General features: G+C 50.4%; 1 protein-coding gene across 2 annotated transcripts in view; it reads left to right on the top strand.

Annotated features, from left to right (window-relative positions):
* LOC122363644 (probable indole-3-acetic acid-amido synthetase GH3.9) overlaps window positions 1-19053 on the top strand; it is a 36247-nt gene that overhangs the window by 13898 nt on the left and 3296 nt on the right. For both annotated transcript variants that reach the window (XM_043333159.1, XM_043333158.1), the window contains exons 2-3: window positions 13178-13347; window positions 17567-18753. In XM_043333159.1, the coding sequence (XP_043189094.1) occupies window positions 13178-13347; window positions 17567-18753 (1357 nt within the window). The remainder of the gene's footprint in view (window positions 1-13177; window positions 13348-17566; window positions 18754-19053) is intronic.

Raw genomic sequence — 19053 nt, 5'->3', positions numbered from 1 at the left:
GTCACAGATATAAAAAATCCGAGATATACAAATTGTAGGCGCCCATAACATCATGCAATCCACCAAGTTTAAAACCTTTCTGACAAACACTGCAGGCTGGACATGATTGCAATCTTTTTTAGGCTTGGTCAGTTAACTTGACCTGGTGACCTGACTTGACATGACCTGGGGTCAAAAATTTCACACATTGTCCGAAATTGATGTACCAAAAGCTACCCCAAGCGGCACGGCGCTACGCGCCGCGGTTTTTTATATACACGCAAAAAACGCGACAGGGTGGTAACATATGCCCCCCCCCCCCCACTGGGGCGAAGGTTAAGGGCCAAGAGCCAGCCACTTTAGGGTTAAGCAAGGACCTGGCGAGCTCTTGATATTCTCCAAAAGCAGATCACAGTTTACTCTGTAGTTCACAACTGATGTTTTGCAGTTGTTGGGTTACGTTTCCCGCTGCCTGTCGAGGTGTTCTCGGCGCTGCGCCCTTACCGCGACTTACCGTGAGTGGCTCCATGTGTGTCGGACGGTTGGCGCTGGCCCGCGGGCCCGTTCACCTGGCTGGGTCCACCACCGCCGACCGGCGGCCTTATATCACCTCTGCTTGACCGGGACAGAGGCGGCGTCAGGCGACCGGCCCCCGTCACTGACAGGCCAACGTCTCACGGCGGGTACACCCCCGTCAACAGCCGACAGACGATACATGACGCCACTTCCCACACATCGAAACTGCGCGACTTACACAGATACAGATACAGCCGGCCGAGATGAACTGTGATGTGGTCAGGCCGTGACGCGACCCTCCTCCATGCGACGGCGCCCCTGCGCGAGCGGAGCGCAAAGAGTCGTCAGGCGTGGCCGGCAAAAACTAGCGTGGTCGTGCAATACAGTGACCAGCGCTCAGTGACTGGAGCACTCGCCCCGGCGTTGCCATTGCCAATTGCCAATTGCCATGTCCTTTTATTTCGTCTCTCAATATAATTTTATCATTTTTTATCTATTTGTTTCGGCTGCCACATTGGTGACCCCGACGCAATCTGAACACTAAGCTTGTATGCGTAATTTTATTTTCATCGCTTATCTTATCAACACTGAAGAAAGATCCGAAGCCTTTAGTGCCCTGATCCGAAGATATATTGTTACGAAGAAAAATAAAACTGTCATGAAATCGAACGACACGACATGAGCACGAGCCGCGCAGATACCTCGCCGCCCCTACCCCCGTGTTGGCGACTTCCTAGTACACCTTGGTACACCGACTTCTGCATCGCCACACCGGTCTGCTGCGCATCAACGGCTGCCTGACTTGTGGCCTTATTCTTACTACCTGCCAGGGTAGACTTCAAGCTAACTCCGATGGACATGGGCCGCCTTGTGGGCCGCCGCCCGTCCTCACTCAGCTCCTCTCAAGCGTTGGCTAAAGACGTCGTCGCCGTCAGCGCAGTACGAGTCAGCGCAGCCTCCAGCCGCAGACCGTACCGCGGTCGCCGCCGCCGGAGGTTCCGGACCGCGCCGACATGCCGCCTCTGCCCTCTGTTCCGACAAGCACTGTGTCATCGCCAAGTCCCAAGAATGGGTGCAGGGATCTATACTACTTGCGATTTAACCTAGCTCCGCTCTGAGACGGGGAAGTATTTGTGGCGAAGCGAAGCTTTTCATATAATGGTGCTCTTTTATCTTACAATGCAATCACATATTACTGCATTGTAAGATAAAAGAGCACCATTAGAAAAACACGGAACAAATAGTGCATGGACGCGTTTCGATTATTAAATCTTCATCAGCATGACATAATCACAGAGAAAACAAGATATGATAAGATATAACAAGATATATCTTGTTTTCTCTGTGATTATGTCATACTGATGAAGATTTAATAATCGAAACGCGTCCATGCACTATTTGTTCCGTGTTTTTCTACTTGTCTCTATCAATATACATTTGTAAGAGCACCATTATATAAAAAGCTTCGCTTCGCCACAAGCCTAGCATATCCTGCAAGGTTTAATCAAATCGATAAACAACTCTAGATTTCATTGACAAAATAGCGTATTTTCAGTGCCATCTTGACCATGTACCAGTTTTTATGACCTTGTGACCTGACCTGAGGTCGCTGGAACACAAAGCGTCTAGGACACATGTCAAGTGGCTGCCCCAAGTTGTATTCACGGATCTGGTCAACGCGCTCCAAAACAAACCTTCCTATATTGTATGCGATCCTGATTGGAGCACGACTTGCAGGGTTACAGTGAACGACTTGCATTTTGGCGGGTTTAGCGATAAGCCCCAGCAGCGAGACCAGGCCGTGAGCCGGTCGAGGTCACGCTGCAGCTCCTGACTGTCAGATGTGCATACGATCTTCCGGACAATTTTTACGTCGTCAGCGTGCATAAGACATTCAGAATTGATAGTGTGGGGAAGAGATATAGGCAAGCGTTGCTCATGTTGTGCAACAATACCCCATCATGAATTTTTTACAACATGAGTGAGAAAAAACGACCGTATGTGCAACATGCTAGTACATACATTATCATTCTTCACCATCGAAACAAGACCATCTTTTATATTCGAAACGCACGGAGTCTTGCAACATGCAAAATTTGACGTTTCTTAAATTATTATGTGCGTTGATTGTTCTATTTAACAGCAGCATATGAGACAAAACTGATGCTGACCTTGGCCTTGCAGCAGTGCTGCATCGTTACATGACCCACATGTAGGAGGCTGATAAGATTGAAAATGTTTCAAAACAGTTTGGAATTCTTACCTAAGACATTTAAATAAATGTGAATTTTGAGGTATATTTTGAACATGACGTTGATCTTGACCTTGAACTTCGAGCACACCGGATTTCTTAGAATGTCTCCCTTTCTTTCCAACCCAGTTTTGCCCAATTTGCTTGCCATCCTCCGAAACACATAGCTTGAGATCACTACATATGTGCTGGTTAGTGGTTATTGCCTTTGACCTTGACCTCTGACATTGAAAATGGACCTAAGGTAAAAAAATGTTGGCTTCTTTAGAATCATCTTGTTGAGACCTATACGCTTGGTTCAGCTTTTGTTTCCATAGAGCTATTGTTTCCATAGACCCGGTTAATTAAAGAAGCTCTTCTTTAATTATCATAGTTATAAATACAGACACGGGAACGAATTACGATGGTTGGAACTTGGAATTACTCCCCCGGCCCGGCCGGTGGGTCAGGGTCTGTCACTGACCGTCGGTCAGGGTCTGTCGCTGACCGTCGGTCAGGGTCTGTCTCTGACCGTCGGTCAGGGTCTGTCGCTGACCGTCGGTCAGGGTCTGTCGCTGACCGTCGCTGTGTCTCCGGCCGCGCAGACACCTAACACGGCAGCTCGTTTCGGGCGGTCAGAGAGCGGGTCTGACAAAAACCCACCCGGGCCGGCCACTGTGCCACTGTGCACCGCCGGCAGTCGGAGAGCCGTGCTCCGGCGGGCACAGGTCTGACAAAAACCCACCCGGGCCGGCCACTGTGCACCGCCGGCAGTCGGAGAGCCGTGCTCCGGCGGGCACAGGTCTGACAAAAACCCACCCGGGCCGGCCACTGTGCACCGCCGGCAGTCGGAGAGCCGTGCTCCGGAGGGCGCAGGTCTGACAAAAAACCCACCCGGGCCGGCCACTGTGCACTGTGCACCGCCGGCAGTCGGAGAGCCGTGCTCCGGAGGGCGCAGGTCTGACAAAAACCCACCCGGGCCGGCCACTGCGCAGTGTGCACCGCCGGCAGTCGGAGAGCCGTGCTCCGGCGGGCACAGGTCTGACAAAAACCCACCCGGGCCGGCCACTGCGCACCGCCGGCAGTCGGAGAGCCGTGCTCCGGCGGGCACAGGTCTGACAAAAACCCACCCGGGCCGGCCACTGCGCACCGCCGGCAGTCGGAGAGCCGTGCTCCGGCGGGCACAGGTCTGACAAAAACCCACCCGGGCCGGCCACTGCGCACCGCCGGCAGTCGGAGAGCCGTGCTCCGGCGGGCACAGGTCTGACAAAAACCCACCCGGGCCGGCCACTGTGCACCGCCGGCAGTCGGAGAGCCGTGCTCCGGCGGGCACAGGTCTGACAAAAACCCACCCGGGCCGGCCACTGTGCAGTGTGCACCGCCGGCAGTCGGAGAGCCGTGCTCCGGAGGGCGCAGGTCTGACAAAAACCCACCCGGGCCGGCCACTGTGCAGTGTGCACCGCCGGCAGTCGGAGAGCCGTGCTCCGGAGGGCGCAGGTCTGACAAAAACCCACCCGGGCCGGCCACTGTGCACCGCCGGCAGTCGCAGAGCCGTGCTCCGGCGGGCACAGGTCTGACAAAAACCCACCCGGGCCGGCCACTGCGCACCGCCGGCAGTCGGAGAGCCGTGCTCCGGCGGGCACAGGTCTGACAAAAACCCACCCGGGCCGGCCACTGCGCACCGCCGGCAGTCGGAGAGCCGTGCTCCGGCGGGCACAGGTCTGACAAAAACCCACCCGGGCCGGCCACTGTGCACCGCCGGCAGTCGGAGAGCCGTGCTCCGGCGGGCACAGGTCTGACAAAAACCCACCCGGGCCGGCCACTGTGCACCGCCGGCAGTCGGAGAGCCGTGCTCCGGCGGGCACAGGTCTGACAAAAACCCACCCGGGCCGGCCACTGTGCACCGCCGGCAGTCGGAGAGCCGTGCTCCGGCGGGCACAGGTCTGACAAAAACCCACCCGGGCCGGCCACTGTGCACCGCCGGCAGTCGGAGAGCCGTGCTCCGGCGGGCACAGGTCTGACAAAAACCCACCCGGGCCGGCCACTGTGCAGTGTGCACCGCCGGCAGTCGGAGAGACGTGATCCGGCGGGCGCAGGCACCTCGGCCGCCGCGCTGAACGCTCAAAGGGACCCTCCCACCTTCAAAAAGAATAATGAATAGTGGCGTAAAAGTGAAGTGCCGTGGTTCGGAAAGAGTAAAAATGAATATTTATTAGATTTCACCGAAAAATATTCACCTGTTTTTGGGATGTTGACCTTTTATTTTATTTTATTTTTATTTTTTGGGTAAATAGGTCGCCTATTACCAATGCAAGAAACATTTGGTCAGTTCCTGTTATCAATACGAACAGACACAGGCCAGAATGTGCATGCTATAGCATGCATATCCTGGTCTGGGTCTAATAGCGCATAATAGCTCAGAAATATTCATGATAGTGTATGTGAAACAGATAGTTGGTTCTGATCTGAACGTCTAACACAGCACACATCCCGGTGTCATCGCCGTTATTTTACCGTTATCATGTCATGGCCATATTTTGTACCTCACAATATTCCTTTGCTATTACGGATAAAAATATCCACTGATATATATTTTCCGTGACATCTTGCCATGTTGAGGGCACCGGAGGTTTCACAAAACACAAACACAACACACAAAAACAACTTCCATGCGCCATGCGCCAACTCCCATGACAGTCTTTTGTAGGAAGGAAGAAAGAATGCCATCAGTGCTGGCGTCGTGCTCGACAATTGCTAGGCACCCATGGAGGCGATCCCTGTCAATGGGCACCACAGGACGGCAGTTTCGACGGGCGGCTACAGTCGTGTTACCGCAGCCTGTCCATCTGAAGCTCAGACGGGCGGCTACAGTCGTGTTACCGCAGCCTGTCCATCTGAAGCTCAGACGGGCGGCTACAGTCGTGTTACCACAGCCTGTCCCTCTGAAGCTCAGACGGGCGGCTACAGTCGTGTTAGCCCAGCCTGTCCATCTGGAGCTCAGACGGGCGGCTACAGTCGTGTTACCGCAGCCTGTCCATCTGAAGCTCAGACGGGCGGCTACAGTCGTGTTACCGCAGCCTGTCCATCTGAAGCTCAGACGGGCGGCTACAGTCGTGTTACCGCAGCCTGTCCATCTGGAGCTCAGACGGGCGGGTACAGTCGTGTTACCGCAGCCTGTCCATCTGAAGCTCAGACGGGCGGGTACAGTCGTGTTACCGCAGCCTGTCCATCTGAAGCTCAGACGGGCGGCTACAGTCGTGTTACCGCAGCCTGTCCATTAGGGTGCATCAAAATACATTTTCTCATGACATTGATCTGTCTGGGTGAAAAAAGTGTTCGATTGCATGCTGTCACAACGTATGTAAAATATTTTCGCGATCATTGATCATTTACAGGTCCCACAACAGCTCTGAAAGAGACTTCGTCAGGCTCCTTTATTTCAGCGGCCCGGCCCGACTCGATCGCAATGCTATTTGAGGTTAAAGTCAATAATACCCTAGATATTTAAACTTATTGAAAGCAAGAAAGGTATTCTGTGTAAGACTTACAGCTACAGTTCGTCGTGCCCTCAAATCCGGGACATGGCTTGTGTTGTGTGTGTGTATGTGTGCATTCGCTGCGACGCGGCGCTGAGCGTTGCGGGGCCGGTTGGCCGCATGGTCATTGGTCGACCTTGTGTGGCCGGAGGCGGCGCTCCGGCCGGGTCGCGGTCACGTGACCCGTATTGGCCTTGGACCAGCTCGAGTTTTGGCCGGCATTTGGCGTCCAGGGGCCGACGATAAAGGAGGTAATGTTTGGGCTAACAGATTTCTACAAGGGTTAACATTGACTGCATGCTCATAATATTAGATGGATTAATCGAAAACAAATCCATCGTTTTCGATTAATTGTAGTTTCGACTCATATTGGACCTGCCCATCATTTTCGATTAACTGTAGGTTGGACTTAATTGCACTTTTTTCGATTAATTTATGCAATAATTGAGCCTACGGTCAATTGTAACATTTTTATTGATAAGTAATCTTTTTTATCATGTACAGAGAAGTCGACGAGGTGATCACCGCGGCAGCCATCGGGACACTCCTCTGGTACCTGACTGGAGGGCTGCTCCCGCTGGCACTCTTCAGCACAAAGGTGCCAGAAGAAGAGCGGCGCTCCCTGGCGGATGCCATTTTGAACTGTAAGCCGGACGATGTGCCAGCAAGTGCTCAACAGCAGCGCTTCGGAACCGGCTTCGGCAAGCCTAGTTTCATGGCGCTCGCGCCGACCACCAGCCTGGCGGATCTCGCCAACCGGGACTGCTGGTTTGGCATGCACCAGCTGCACATCAACCCAGCCTTCCTCTCTCTTGCCGTGGAGGACTGGGAGTCCTGCGCAGCATATCAGGAGAGTCTGGTGAACGTGAGTGCGGTCAACGTAGTGAACGACTGCGCTGAGCGGGGCGTGAAACTCACGTCAGACTTTGTGACCGCAGCCGGAAGCGAGCGGCATCTTCAAAACGTGCTGCAGACGGTGGAGGAGGACCGGTTGAAGCAGCCTGATCAGAGGAACAGCAAGCGTAAGCTGAGCACTACAGAGTAGAGCAGCGAAGGGACGCAGGCAACGTGTCTCAGCGAGTGGCAAACTTCTACGCACCTGGTTATTACGAGCGAGCGAGCGCAGCGAGCGAAGTGAGTCTTTTCAATATAACGGAAAAATCTCAGTATGAGCGGCCCGGCCCGGCCTGTAACGCTTTTGAGAGGCTTATATCTCAGCAACCGCTGGACCGATTGGCCTGCGGTCTTCTTTGTTGGGTAGCCCCATCCCTTCTACCCCGTAATTGACTACTTTTGATACATTTCATTGACCGTCGTGGCACGTGCCACGTGAAAAGTCAAGGGTGTTCAAGCTGTTTTGCAAAAGTACCTAGTGATTTTGAGAGGCTCATATCTCAGCAGCCGCTTGGGCGATTGGCTTGCGGTAATTTTTGTAGGGTAGCAGCATCTCTTCTACCAAAAATAGGATACTCTCGATGCATGTGGGTCACCCCCAGTGCACGTGCAAAATACAACAATAAGAGGTGTCAAATTTGTTCCCATTTTAATAACACGGTAATTACTGGGGCGATTTCGCTGAAACTTGGCATACAGGTAGGCACCCACCAGGCAATGCATTCCCATGTGTTGCGGTTAAGGTGCTACTGCACGTGCGCACGTGCAGGGGGCGCTTCCAGATCTCGAGAACGGCTGGGCCGATTGCGCTCAAATTTGGTACACGGTTGGGGACCTAGTAGGGTGCCGTGCAAAAGTCAGTTTGGACCCCGTTTGCACGTGCGCACGTGCAGAATGCCGCTTCCAGATCTCAGGAACGGCTGGGCCGATTGCATTCAAATTTGGCACACCGCTAGCGACCGGTTAGAAGGGTGCTATGCGCAAGCCTGTTGGAAGTACCCTCTCGCCCTTCCGCACGTGCAGGGCTCACTATCTCGCTCGCTCGTTCTTCGCCCAAAAGGCGTTTTACTGGTAGTGATGAGTGTGTGATTACTCGTAAAGCCACAATATACAGTTACCCAATGATTGATCGTCTCTGTGGGACCTGTAAACATCAATGAATTTTTACAAAACTGAACATATCTTGTCTTTACTCACATTCGAACAAAAATTTGACCCAGACAGATCAAATTATCAATTTTGAAAAATAACATTATAATTTGATGCACCCTACTGTCCATCTGAAGCACAGACGGGCGGCTACAGTCGTGTTACCGCAGCCTGTCCATCTGGAGCTCAGACGGGCGGCTACAGTCGTGTTACCGCAGCCTGTCCATCTGGAGCTCAGACGGGCGGCTACAGTCGCGTTAGCCCAGCCTGTCCATCTGGAGCTCAGACGGGCGGCTACAGTCGCGTTAGCCCAGCCTGTCCATCTGGAGCTCAGACGGGCGGCTACAGTCGTGTTACCGCAGCCTGTCCATCTGGAGCTCAGACGGGCGGCTACAGTCGTGTTACCGCAGCCTGTCCCAGTGCCTTGCAGCGGAAAGCCCGGTAGAAGCAGATAACGATAACGCGCCACTCAGGACCGGTATCTGCACTCTGTATGGCTCTGGGTGTCAATGGGACGCGGCCGGCCAACGGTAGATTAGATAACGGAACGCCACAGACAATCGGTCACTATGATTGGCAGAATCTGCACTCTGCTCCCGTGTTTGTACAATATCTCCTAAACGCTTTATGCCAGCTACATCAAACTTTGAGAACCCTATGCCGCGCTGGGTAGCGCAGATCCCCTGTCCGACTCGGCTCCTGGGCCACGTAACGACACCCGACGAGCGGCGTTCGCAGGGTGTCAAAAATAATGAAGGAGACATTTCGGTCGATTTTTAGGTCCAGTCAAAGGTCAGCCCACCAGAGGTCGTCGTGAGCTGATGTGAGCGGAAAAAAAAACGCTGATTGAGCAGAACACACCCACTGCGGGTTTGAGAAAACGCTGCCGCGATGTAAATACGTTGGGCCGGCGGGCACGGGGGAGTGGCCGCCAGTCGTGTGTGAGACGGATGTTTGGGGGATGTGATATCTGAAGTATGTATGTGTGGGTGATGGGGGCGGTGCCTCGATATAAGCACGTAGTGCTTTTGCACCGCGTTGCATATCCTGCTCATGACTCCTTATTTCACGATAGGTACATGATGATGACTGATGATAAGGTCACAAATGTGAAATTATGCCTATCTCAATACTTTTTGGCAAATCGGCGCATAACTCAGGAACGAATACAGCTAGAGCTCCGCAGAAAAGCGCATTCGATAGCTCTTTAACCTGGCAATTGCTGGAGTATTTTGTCCCTCACCATTTGTTGGGGGGGGGGGGGCGTTAGACGCCCCCAGTCGATAACACGAGAACCAATAAGCCAGCGAATCTTGCGAGGCGGGAAACGAATGGACGCCACAAGGCGCTTCTGATAATTACTTTTAAGTTGAATTTCGAGGTCAAGGCTGTCGTGCAAAAGCAAAAACGATTACTTTAGGCTAGCCTATAGCCTGATGTAATTGAACCTGACCTGACGTAATCGTTTTTGCCTTTGCACGGCAGACGGGTCGGGTCAAGGTCAGGTCAAACACCTGAAATTGGGCGTTCAGTAGCATGGACTAAAGGACCGCGTAATGGGCGTCTGTCGTCACACACTTTGTCAGGAATGTGCAAAATCTTTCATTCTAAGTGCTACACTACACAGGTAGGTATCAGTTTCTCGCAGGGGTCAGTTTAGCATAGGTTCGGGTCAAGGCCAGGTCAATCAGGTAAGAAGACCCCGAAAATCGAAGTTGGCATTTGCGGCACTTGGCATATGACATAGGTATGTTTTTTCACATGTTTGAATAGGATATACGCTATTGTGAAATATATGTCAATTGTCAACTATTATCAAGACATATGTTTTGGGCAATTTTAGACGGTGAACTCGATGACATCTATTTTATCATACGAGTGTAAAAAGGTTGTAAAAAAAGGTTCTAATTAACAAATACGGGTAGCGAGGGAACGCAAAACTTGTTAAAGGGACCCTCCCACCTTCAAAAAAGTTAATGAATTGGCATGAAAGTGATGTCGCTCGGTTCAGAAAGAGCAAAAACGAATATCTACCAAATTTCATCGAAAAATATTCACCGGTTCTCAAGATATTAGACTTTTGCTTTTGTTTACTTTTGGAATCTCCACTGTTCCTGCGACTTTATTTGAAAGTGCGGCATTTGTTGCGCGCAAAGCAGCATATACCACCGCGTGCTACAAAACGTTTTAGTCAAACATTTAAAAATCGCTAGATATCTGCGCTGACGTCACACATTCAGAGGGGTATTCCTATGCATTAGCCCCTCTGAATCAAAATGCTGCAATTTTGAAATTCAATATTTCCGATTTAAGGCATTTCTCGATGTTGTGAGTGCCGAAACCGGTAATTGTGAGCCAGGGACCCCATTTTGGCTATCTCAACTCAAATCTAATGTTAAGGTGGGAGGGTCCCTTTAAATGTCGCAGCCTACTACTGGTTGTTGATGAACTTCGGTTGAATGCTGAGTCTTCATCCAGCATTGGACATCATCAGGCAATGAATAAATACATAGATGAATGAGTAGCCTGGACAAGACGCGAGGTGCGTTCTTTGGACAGTTTACTTAAAGCTCCACCTGTTCACAGGATACTTCTGATCACCATGGCATCGGGCTCGCAGATCATGTCGTCCACTCACAGCCATCGCAGCTCACTTGGCAGGGGTGTCAGTCGATCGTAGTGCCCTGCATTAGTGACAATACATGCGACAAAGTCACGCTCTGAATGCGACGCTTTTGTGTTGCGGTACAGCCTCCTCAGACAGACAAACAGTACCACACCTAAGGAACACCAGCGCCCCTAAGCCGATACCGATACCGGTGGCTGATGGTGCCCTGGCAGCGACCGTGTCGTACAGTAGGTCCACAAGATAAGTCCTCTCCGTATGCGGGCAGGTGAGGCCTGAGTAGCGTTCAGGAGCTAACTGCCCACTGATGACCCGCATACGGCGGGGATTTATTTTGTAGTCCCCGCCGTATGCGTAGGTACAGTAGGTCTACAAAATAAGTCCCCGCCGTATGCGGGTCAGCAGTGGGCAGTTAGCGCCTGAACGCTACTCAGGCCTCACCTGCCCGCATACGGAGAGGACTTATCTTGTGGACCTACTGTACGCGACAGTCGCAGTGGCGACATTGATAGAAAATGTACGAAGACACCGGTCATCATGCTGACTGGCTTTTGCAAAATCCCTTGTTGGCACCTAATTTAACCCGCGCCGGGCGGGGGGGTGTGTGTGTTTGAACACCCCCCTTGCGGTTTTTCGCAGATATCTCAAAAACGGCGGCGCTCCGCGCCGCCGTTTTTGGCACACCTGTTCGTGCATCTTTTCCGCACATGTTGTGAAAATTTCAGACCCAGGTCACCTTAGGTCAGGTCACCAGGTCACGCCAAGTGACCTCACCTCATAAAAAAATAAGAATGCTCGTCATAGCTACACCGACTGAACGATTGCCTTGAAACTTTCAGCGATTGATAAGAGCAACACTATCTATAAAATGTATATCTCGGAATTTTGATATCGGTGACCTAAGGTCAGGTCAATTTTGCAGCCTCTCCGTTATAAGTCAATGGGAGAAAATTGAAAAGCGTCTGTTTTGCACGAACGCTATTCTAGACACTCTCAAACATCGAGATGTAGGTAAAATAGACACACTGAACCAGAAAATGGCAACTGTGACCCCTCGTTATGTCCCCGAGGTCATCTCAGGTCACGAACAGAATCTAACAGTTTTTCGATGATAACTTCTGATAGAGGCGTGCTAGAGCGCTGAAAACGCCTTAGATGTGTTCGGCTCGACGTTGCGGTTCGACTGATATGCAACATGACCTTTTCCGGTCAGGTCATGACCTTGACCTGAGGTCAAATTTTCAAGTTGACCTTTCAAGGTCAAATTATAGTTCATTCGACGCGTCTCGACGAGAGGAACACGATGCTGGCAAAAGTAATGTCATAGCTCTTTTGAGTCAAAAGTTATTGCCGAAAAAACGTTTTTCGTAAAAACGGCTATTTTTGGAGTTTTTGCCCTCTGGAGGCTAAACCGTTGACCTGAGGTCAAATCTGAGAACATTACTTAGAAAGGTCTGTAAAAGGGCTATCGAATGCGCTTTTTTGCGGCGCTGTAGCTCTATCGGTTCCCGAGATAGCCGTTGGCAGTTTCCAAAATGTTGAAATAGTCAACATTTTACCTTTGGTGACCTCTGGTGACCTGACCTTTGACCTGACCCAAAAAATGACCGAAGTGTTTTCGTCCTTATTTTTGACGTTCTTTCGATTGCCGCTTATCGCAAGTCGCTACGTGGCCGAGGAGCCGAGTTAGAAGGGGGGGGGGGTGTTCAAACACCCCCCGCGGCCCGGCGCGGAATCTCAGAGCACCGGCCCGGCGCGGGTTAAGGTATAGCTTTAGGGCCTTGAATTTACGTGACAATAAATTAAAAAAGCACTCCATGACTGGAATTGTTTGACAAATCAAGGCCCATAATCACAGTCTGCCACCCTCGAGCCGTTCTCGAACGTTCCCGCTGTAAGGTGCGTAAGCGCTCCCGTGGGCCATGGCTAAAGTCCTCGTTGTGTGCATAATGTACACAGTTTACCTATTGTACCTATTGTAGAGGTCTAGAATTTCGTCAAATAGCGGAAGTTATTCCACAATGACTAGCAGACGGTAGAGTTTCGAGGGGTGCGATGTTTAGAAGCGGATGCGGTTTGATGCAAATGACAGTTTTCGGGCCGTTATGCAAGACAGGCTTTTTCATGTAGTACAGTGATACAGTAGTCTACGGCATGGTTCGAACCTGGCAAGTGGACTTCAAAAAGTCGTAGAAAACGTAGAAAGCAGTTGAATTTGGTGACAAGGTTGGCCCGTTCTATTTCCAGGAGTAGCCGTGATACTCCTGCTGGCCTTCGTGGACCTGAAGCGACGCGGCTACTCCAGAGAGATCAGCTGGCCGGACCTCCTGAAACTCTATGTTCTCACCCAGCTGAGCAGCATCAAAATGTACCGCATGCACAAGAAGTTCGAAAGGGATGTCCGAAGCTTTGAGCAGGTAAGAAAGTATTGCTTTTGCCTAACCGTAGCATATTTATGAATCTTATTGCATGTCTGTAAAGCGTGGAATAACTTTTCGGCTTATGTCACAACTGAGCCATGACTGAGCTCTCAACCCTCGCCCGAATAGGGGAGGAGGAGGTCGAACGGAACCATCCCTCGGTTTTTCGCGAATAACTCGCGTAAAAAGCGGCTGATCGCGACGAAGCTTTCAGTACCCTCGCGTTAATTAATTTTACACATATCCTTAAAATTTCATGACCCTGACGCAAATGACCTCTGACCTGTGACCTACTTTTAACCCGCGCGGGGCTGGGGTCTCCAGCCGAACGCGCGGGGCTGGGGGGGGGGTAAATTTTACCCCCCTGTTATCTCCCGAACTAATGGTCCGATTTGGAAACTTCAAACGCCAATCGAAAGATCTCATCACGAACAACTAAAAACATGTACTTAATTTTAAGTTTGAGGTCAAGGTCAAGGTCAGGTCAAGGGTACAAATTGCAAGTTCCTACAGTATCGGCCTTGCACCGTAGTTGCCGAAGAATGGAGTCATGGACTGAGACTGATCGCCCAAAACGTGTTCTTAGGCTACCAAGACAATATTCGTTGCATACAATATCATTCAGAGGTCAAGGTCAAGGTCAGGTCAGGTCAGGTCAGGTCACCAAAAACAAAATATAGAAAAGGGCATGTGCGACACATGTTTTATGGGTCATTTTACTCATAGAATTCTATAGGCACACTCAATAAGTGGTATGGACCACCTCTGGATGAATTTCAGGTCGAGGTCAGGTCAAGGTCAGGTCAAGTGAGGTCAAATTTTGAAGTTGGTTGTTAACCCGCGCGGGGCTGGGGGGGGGGGTAAATTTTACCCCCCCTCGCGAATTTTTGCGATATCTCAAAAACGGCGGCGCGCAGCGCCGCCAAACTTTCAGTACCTTTTCTTACATCAATTTGACACCTTCCCTGAAAATTTGAGCGAAATCCGTCGGAAAATTTTTGAGAAATTGACGTTTTAGTGACGTCATGTTCGCCATTTTCGCCTCAAAAACGGCAAAAGTTCAAACGCCGCTAACATCTTCATTTTTAAAGGAATCAAGACGTAACAAAAAAGGTTATACGTAATTTTACTTTGTCTATCAAATGGCTATCTCGGTTTTTTGAAAATTTTGGATTTTGGCCTAAATTTTTTCAAAAAACTGATTTTTTTGGGAAAATCATTATAAAATCCAAAATTTTGAGTCTATCGAAAAAACCGGAATATATGTCAGAGAAGTGGTCTATGTGCACCTACATACCAAATTTTAGAAGAATCGGTTCAAAAATGTGGGAGTTATTCAAAATTTTATGACGTCACGACACACAAATTTTTTGAAAAATGACTTTTTTGGAAATTCTAGACCTCGTACGGAAACAAAAATAGCACCATTCGATTCGCCGTGAAAAACTGCATCAGATAGACACCTTTTTAGGCCTTAACAACCAACTTCAAAATTTGACCTCACTTGACCTGACCTTGACCTGACCTCGACCTGAAATTCATCCAGAGGTGGTCCATATCACTTATTGAGTGTGCCTATTGAATTCTATGAGTAAAATGACCCATAAAACATGTGTCGCACATGCCCTTTTCTATATTTTGTTTTTTGGTGACCTGACCTGACCTGACCTGACCTTGACCTTGACCTCTGAATGATATTGTATGCAACTAATATTGTCTTGGTAGCCTAAGAACACGTTTTGGGCGATCAGTCTCAGTCCATGACTCCATTCTTCGGCAACTACGGTGCAAGGCCGATACTGTAAAAACTTGCAATTTGTACCCTTGACCTGACCTTGACCTTGACCTCAAAATTTAAATTAAGTACATGTTTTTAGTAGTTCGTGATGAGAGCTTTCCATTGGCGTTTGAATTTTCCAAATCGGACCATTAGTTCGGGAGATAACAGGGGGGGTAAAATTTACCCCCCCCCCAGCCCCGCGCGTTCGGCTGGAGACCCCAGCCCCGCGCGGGTTAAGGCCTAAAAAGGTGTCTATCTGATGCAGTTTTTCACGGCGAATCGAATGGTGCTATTTTTGTTTCCGTACGAGGTCTAGAACTTCCAAAAAAAGTCATTTTTCAAAATTTTTGTGTGTCGTGACGTCATACAATTTTGAATAACTCCCACGTTTTTGAACCGATTCTTCTAAAACTTGGTATGTAGGTGCACATAGACCACTTCTCTGACATATATTCCGTTTTTTTCGATACACTCAAAATTTTGGATTTTATAGCTATTTTCCCAAAAAAGTCAGTTTTTTTTAAAAAAAATTTAGGCCAAAATCCAAAATTTTCAAAAATCCGAGATAGCCATTTGATAGACAAAGTAGAATTACGTATATCTTTTTTTGTTACGTCTTGATTCCTTTAAAAATGAAGATGTTAGCGGCGTTTGAACTTTTGCCGTTTTTGAGGCGAAAATGGCGAACATGACGTCTGTAAAACGTCAATTTCTCAAACATTTTCCGACGGATTTCGCTCAAATTTTCAGGGAACGTGTCAAATTGATGTAAGAAAAGGTACTGAAAGTTTGGCGGCGCTGCGCGCCGCCGTTTTTGAGATATTGCAAAAATTCGCGAGGGGGGGGGGGTAAAATTTACCCCCCAGCCCCGCGCGGGTTAAAGGCCATGTTTGTCGGCTCGGATTAGCCGCGCGTTTGCAGTCTTTTCGTGGTTTCAAACGTTCAAACAGGTGATATGATGTTGTTCCCATGCATCAGGGTGGGTGTCAAGATCACTTGAAGTTCAGGTCAGGTCATTGACCTTTGATGACCTCGGTTCACTTTTTCCAGTTTTACATGTTTCTAGTCTAGTTTTTGGAGCTGAATTCGAATTTAGCAACCATATGAACATTTACGAGGCAGTTTTGGTACCTTCGTAACATATAACGAAGCTCTCAGAGGCGGTTGACACTAGATATGTCAATCGGATATCGACTTTTTGGTATACCGATACCAAACCGATATCAACTCGGTATTTGGTATTTCAATCCTAATGTGTTTGGTATTTTGTTGGTATCATGAACCCTCGCTAATGTTTAAGAGGCTAAGAGATCGGTAAAAAGTTGGTATTTTCCTCATGTTCCCAAGTTGGTTTGGTTTCGGTATTTCTCCACAGTTTTGGTTGATAATTGGTTTGGTATCGGTATTCCGATTTTCCGTAATTGACATCACTAGTTGACACCTATTACGAATACTCGGCAGGACCCCTACTGGTTGACCTGACCTGACCTGACCTGACCTGACCTGACCTTACCTGACCCGACCTGGCGTAAATGCATCAAGATATCAGCTGTAATCAAAGCTAACATGATATTCGTGATCAGCACCCTGAAAACTCTCATAGCAGCCACACTTAACAACGTTCTAATAGGTCCCGATTTTACCAACTTTTGGGTCATTGACCTGACCTAGAATGTCAACCGATGACGTAGGACCTTAAAATTGGGTATCATCGGCTTCCTCTCGTCACGGGCAACACGCTCGTTTTTTTCCGCGAACGGCGAAGCTCTAGGTCGATCAGGGGCGAAACGGCAAAGGGGCAACGGACGCCCCCCCCCCATACGTTCACGGATGGAAAAACACCAATACGGGCGAGGGTTAAACCACATCTCGGACGTTTTTGTCAAGGGTTTTGCTAGTGACATGAAAACTGTGACTTTAACGTGACAATTGTCTTTGGGGCATTTTAATTGAAGTTACCCAGCGGCTCTCGTGATTTGATGTTACACAATAGTCGGTAGAGCGTTACACAATAGCCGGTCCTGTAGCTCAGTCGGTAGAGCGGTCTCCGCGTGGTGAGAGCACGCGTTCCCGGTTACAACAGTGCGGGTTCGAAGCGCGACGGGTGCTTGACATTTAGGTATGGGCCTCCTGACAGGTATGGTTGCGGTTATTGGCATGCGTAGCCAGGCGAAGTTAGTGAGGGGACCGGCCGTGCGCGGCTATGTGCGCACGTTGAACTTTGGACTCTAAATTCTGCCATAGAACCGGAATTGCGCGATCGGAGGGTAGAGGGCAGGGTCAACGCAACAAGCTTCGCTTAGCGGCGGCTCTGTCCTTGTGAATCCCTCCAATCAAAAGGTTCGGACTAAATTTATGCAAAAGAAAAAGGATCAATAAGACATTCTGGGGTTTATTTCGCAAGCTAAGAGTATAACATTATGGGCCTATTTTCAGGCGCAATCAATTTTCCTGATGGACCGGATCCGCCGCTCAGAAAATACAGGCTTCGGAAGAGACAACGATTTTTCCTCCATCCGCAGCGTGTCAGACTTCCGACGGAGTATGCCGTTGTTTGACTTCCCGCAAATGGAGGACTACGTCAACCGTCTGGCCGACGGGGAGAAATCAGCCCTCCTTGGCGACACGGATGACGTCTTCATTTTCATCACATCCTCAGGAACTACCGGCAGAAACAAGCGGATCCCGATGTCTCAGCAGGCCGCTAGGGACATGCAGAACCAGGTGCTGTTTGGCCCGCTGCAGTGGGTCGTTCGCCGCCATTTCCCCTGGAATCTGAGGCGCATTCTCAACGTGAACAACGGCCGTGTGCTGGAGAAGACCAAGGGCGGCTACACCGTCAGCGCCGCCGCGCACGTCGTCTACGCGCGCATGAACACGCTGACGGCGGAGCTGTTCACCACGCCACTCGTCGGCCAGCAGGTGAAGAGCGAGTTCGAATCTCACTACATCCACGCACTTTTCGGCCTCTGCGACAAGCACATCAGCGTGCTGCGCACAGTGTTCGTGTTCAACTTCCTGACGTTGATGCGCCGCATCCAGCAGAACCTGCCGGACCTACTGCGCGACATGCGCCGCGGCCGCATCAAGGAGGACCTGAACATACCGCCCGACGTGAGGGAGGAGCTGAACCGCCACCTGAGGCCGACGCCGCAGCGGGCCGACGAGGTCGAGCGTGAGTTCGCCAAGGGCATGGCCGGTATCGTGCCGCGCCTCTGGCCGCAGATGGATCGCACCAGCGGCATCTGGTCGGGCAGCACCAACGAGACGTACTACCGCGAGGCGCGCTACCTGCTTGGACCCGACATCCCCATGCTCAGCTTCACGTACAGCGCCTCGGAGGGCTACATGGGCTCCAACATCGACAGCTGGACCGGGCCGCCGCGCTACACGCTCATTCCCGACATCATGTTCTACGAGTTCCTGCCCATCGTCCACGACCGGATCCCGGAGCTCGGCGAAATCGACCGCCGGGACCTGCTGCTCGGCCACGAGCTGGAGGTCGGCAAAGAGTACGAGATCATCATCACCAACTCGTCGGGCTTCTACCGGTACCGCGTCGGAGACGTCATCAAGGTGGTGGGCTTCTACCAGCAGGCGCCGCAGATCGAGTTCCTCTACAGGTGGGTTACTTCCGCCGTAGTACAGACATATAGGCGCAGGCCGAGCTCCTCTATAAGTGCGTCACTGCTGCCGCAATACATATGTAGATACAGGCGCAGTCTGCGCTCCTCTGCATATGGGTCACTCCTTCGTGATACAAAGATTCAGGCGTAAGCCGAGCTCTGCTATAGACGGGCCACCCTTGCGTGATATGCTTTTATAGAATGTTTTTTTTTTCACCGGATGCTGACCGGATGCAAATATCTTTAGCACAACACGTGAGCTAATGTGTCGAAACATTTTTAATAGGATAAAGCATA

The sequence above is a fragment of the Amphibalanus amphitrite genome, unplaced genomic scaffold (assembly GCF_019059575.1).
Source record: "Amphibalanus amphitrite isolate SeventyFive unplaced genomic scaffold, NRLGWU_Aamphi_draft 000632F_arrow, whole genome shotgun sequence".
Lineage (NCBI taxonomy): Eukaryota > Metazoa > Arthropoda > Thecostraca > Balanomorpha > Balanidae > Amphibalanus > Amphibalanus amphitrite.
This window is presented reverse-complemented; position numbering and strand designations above follow the sequence as displayed.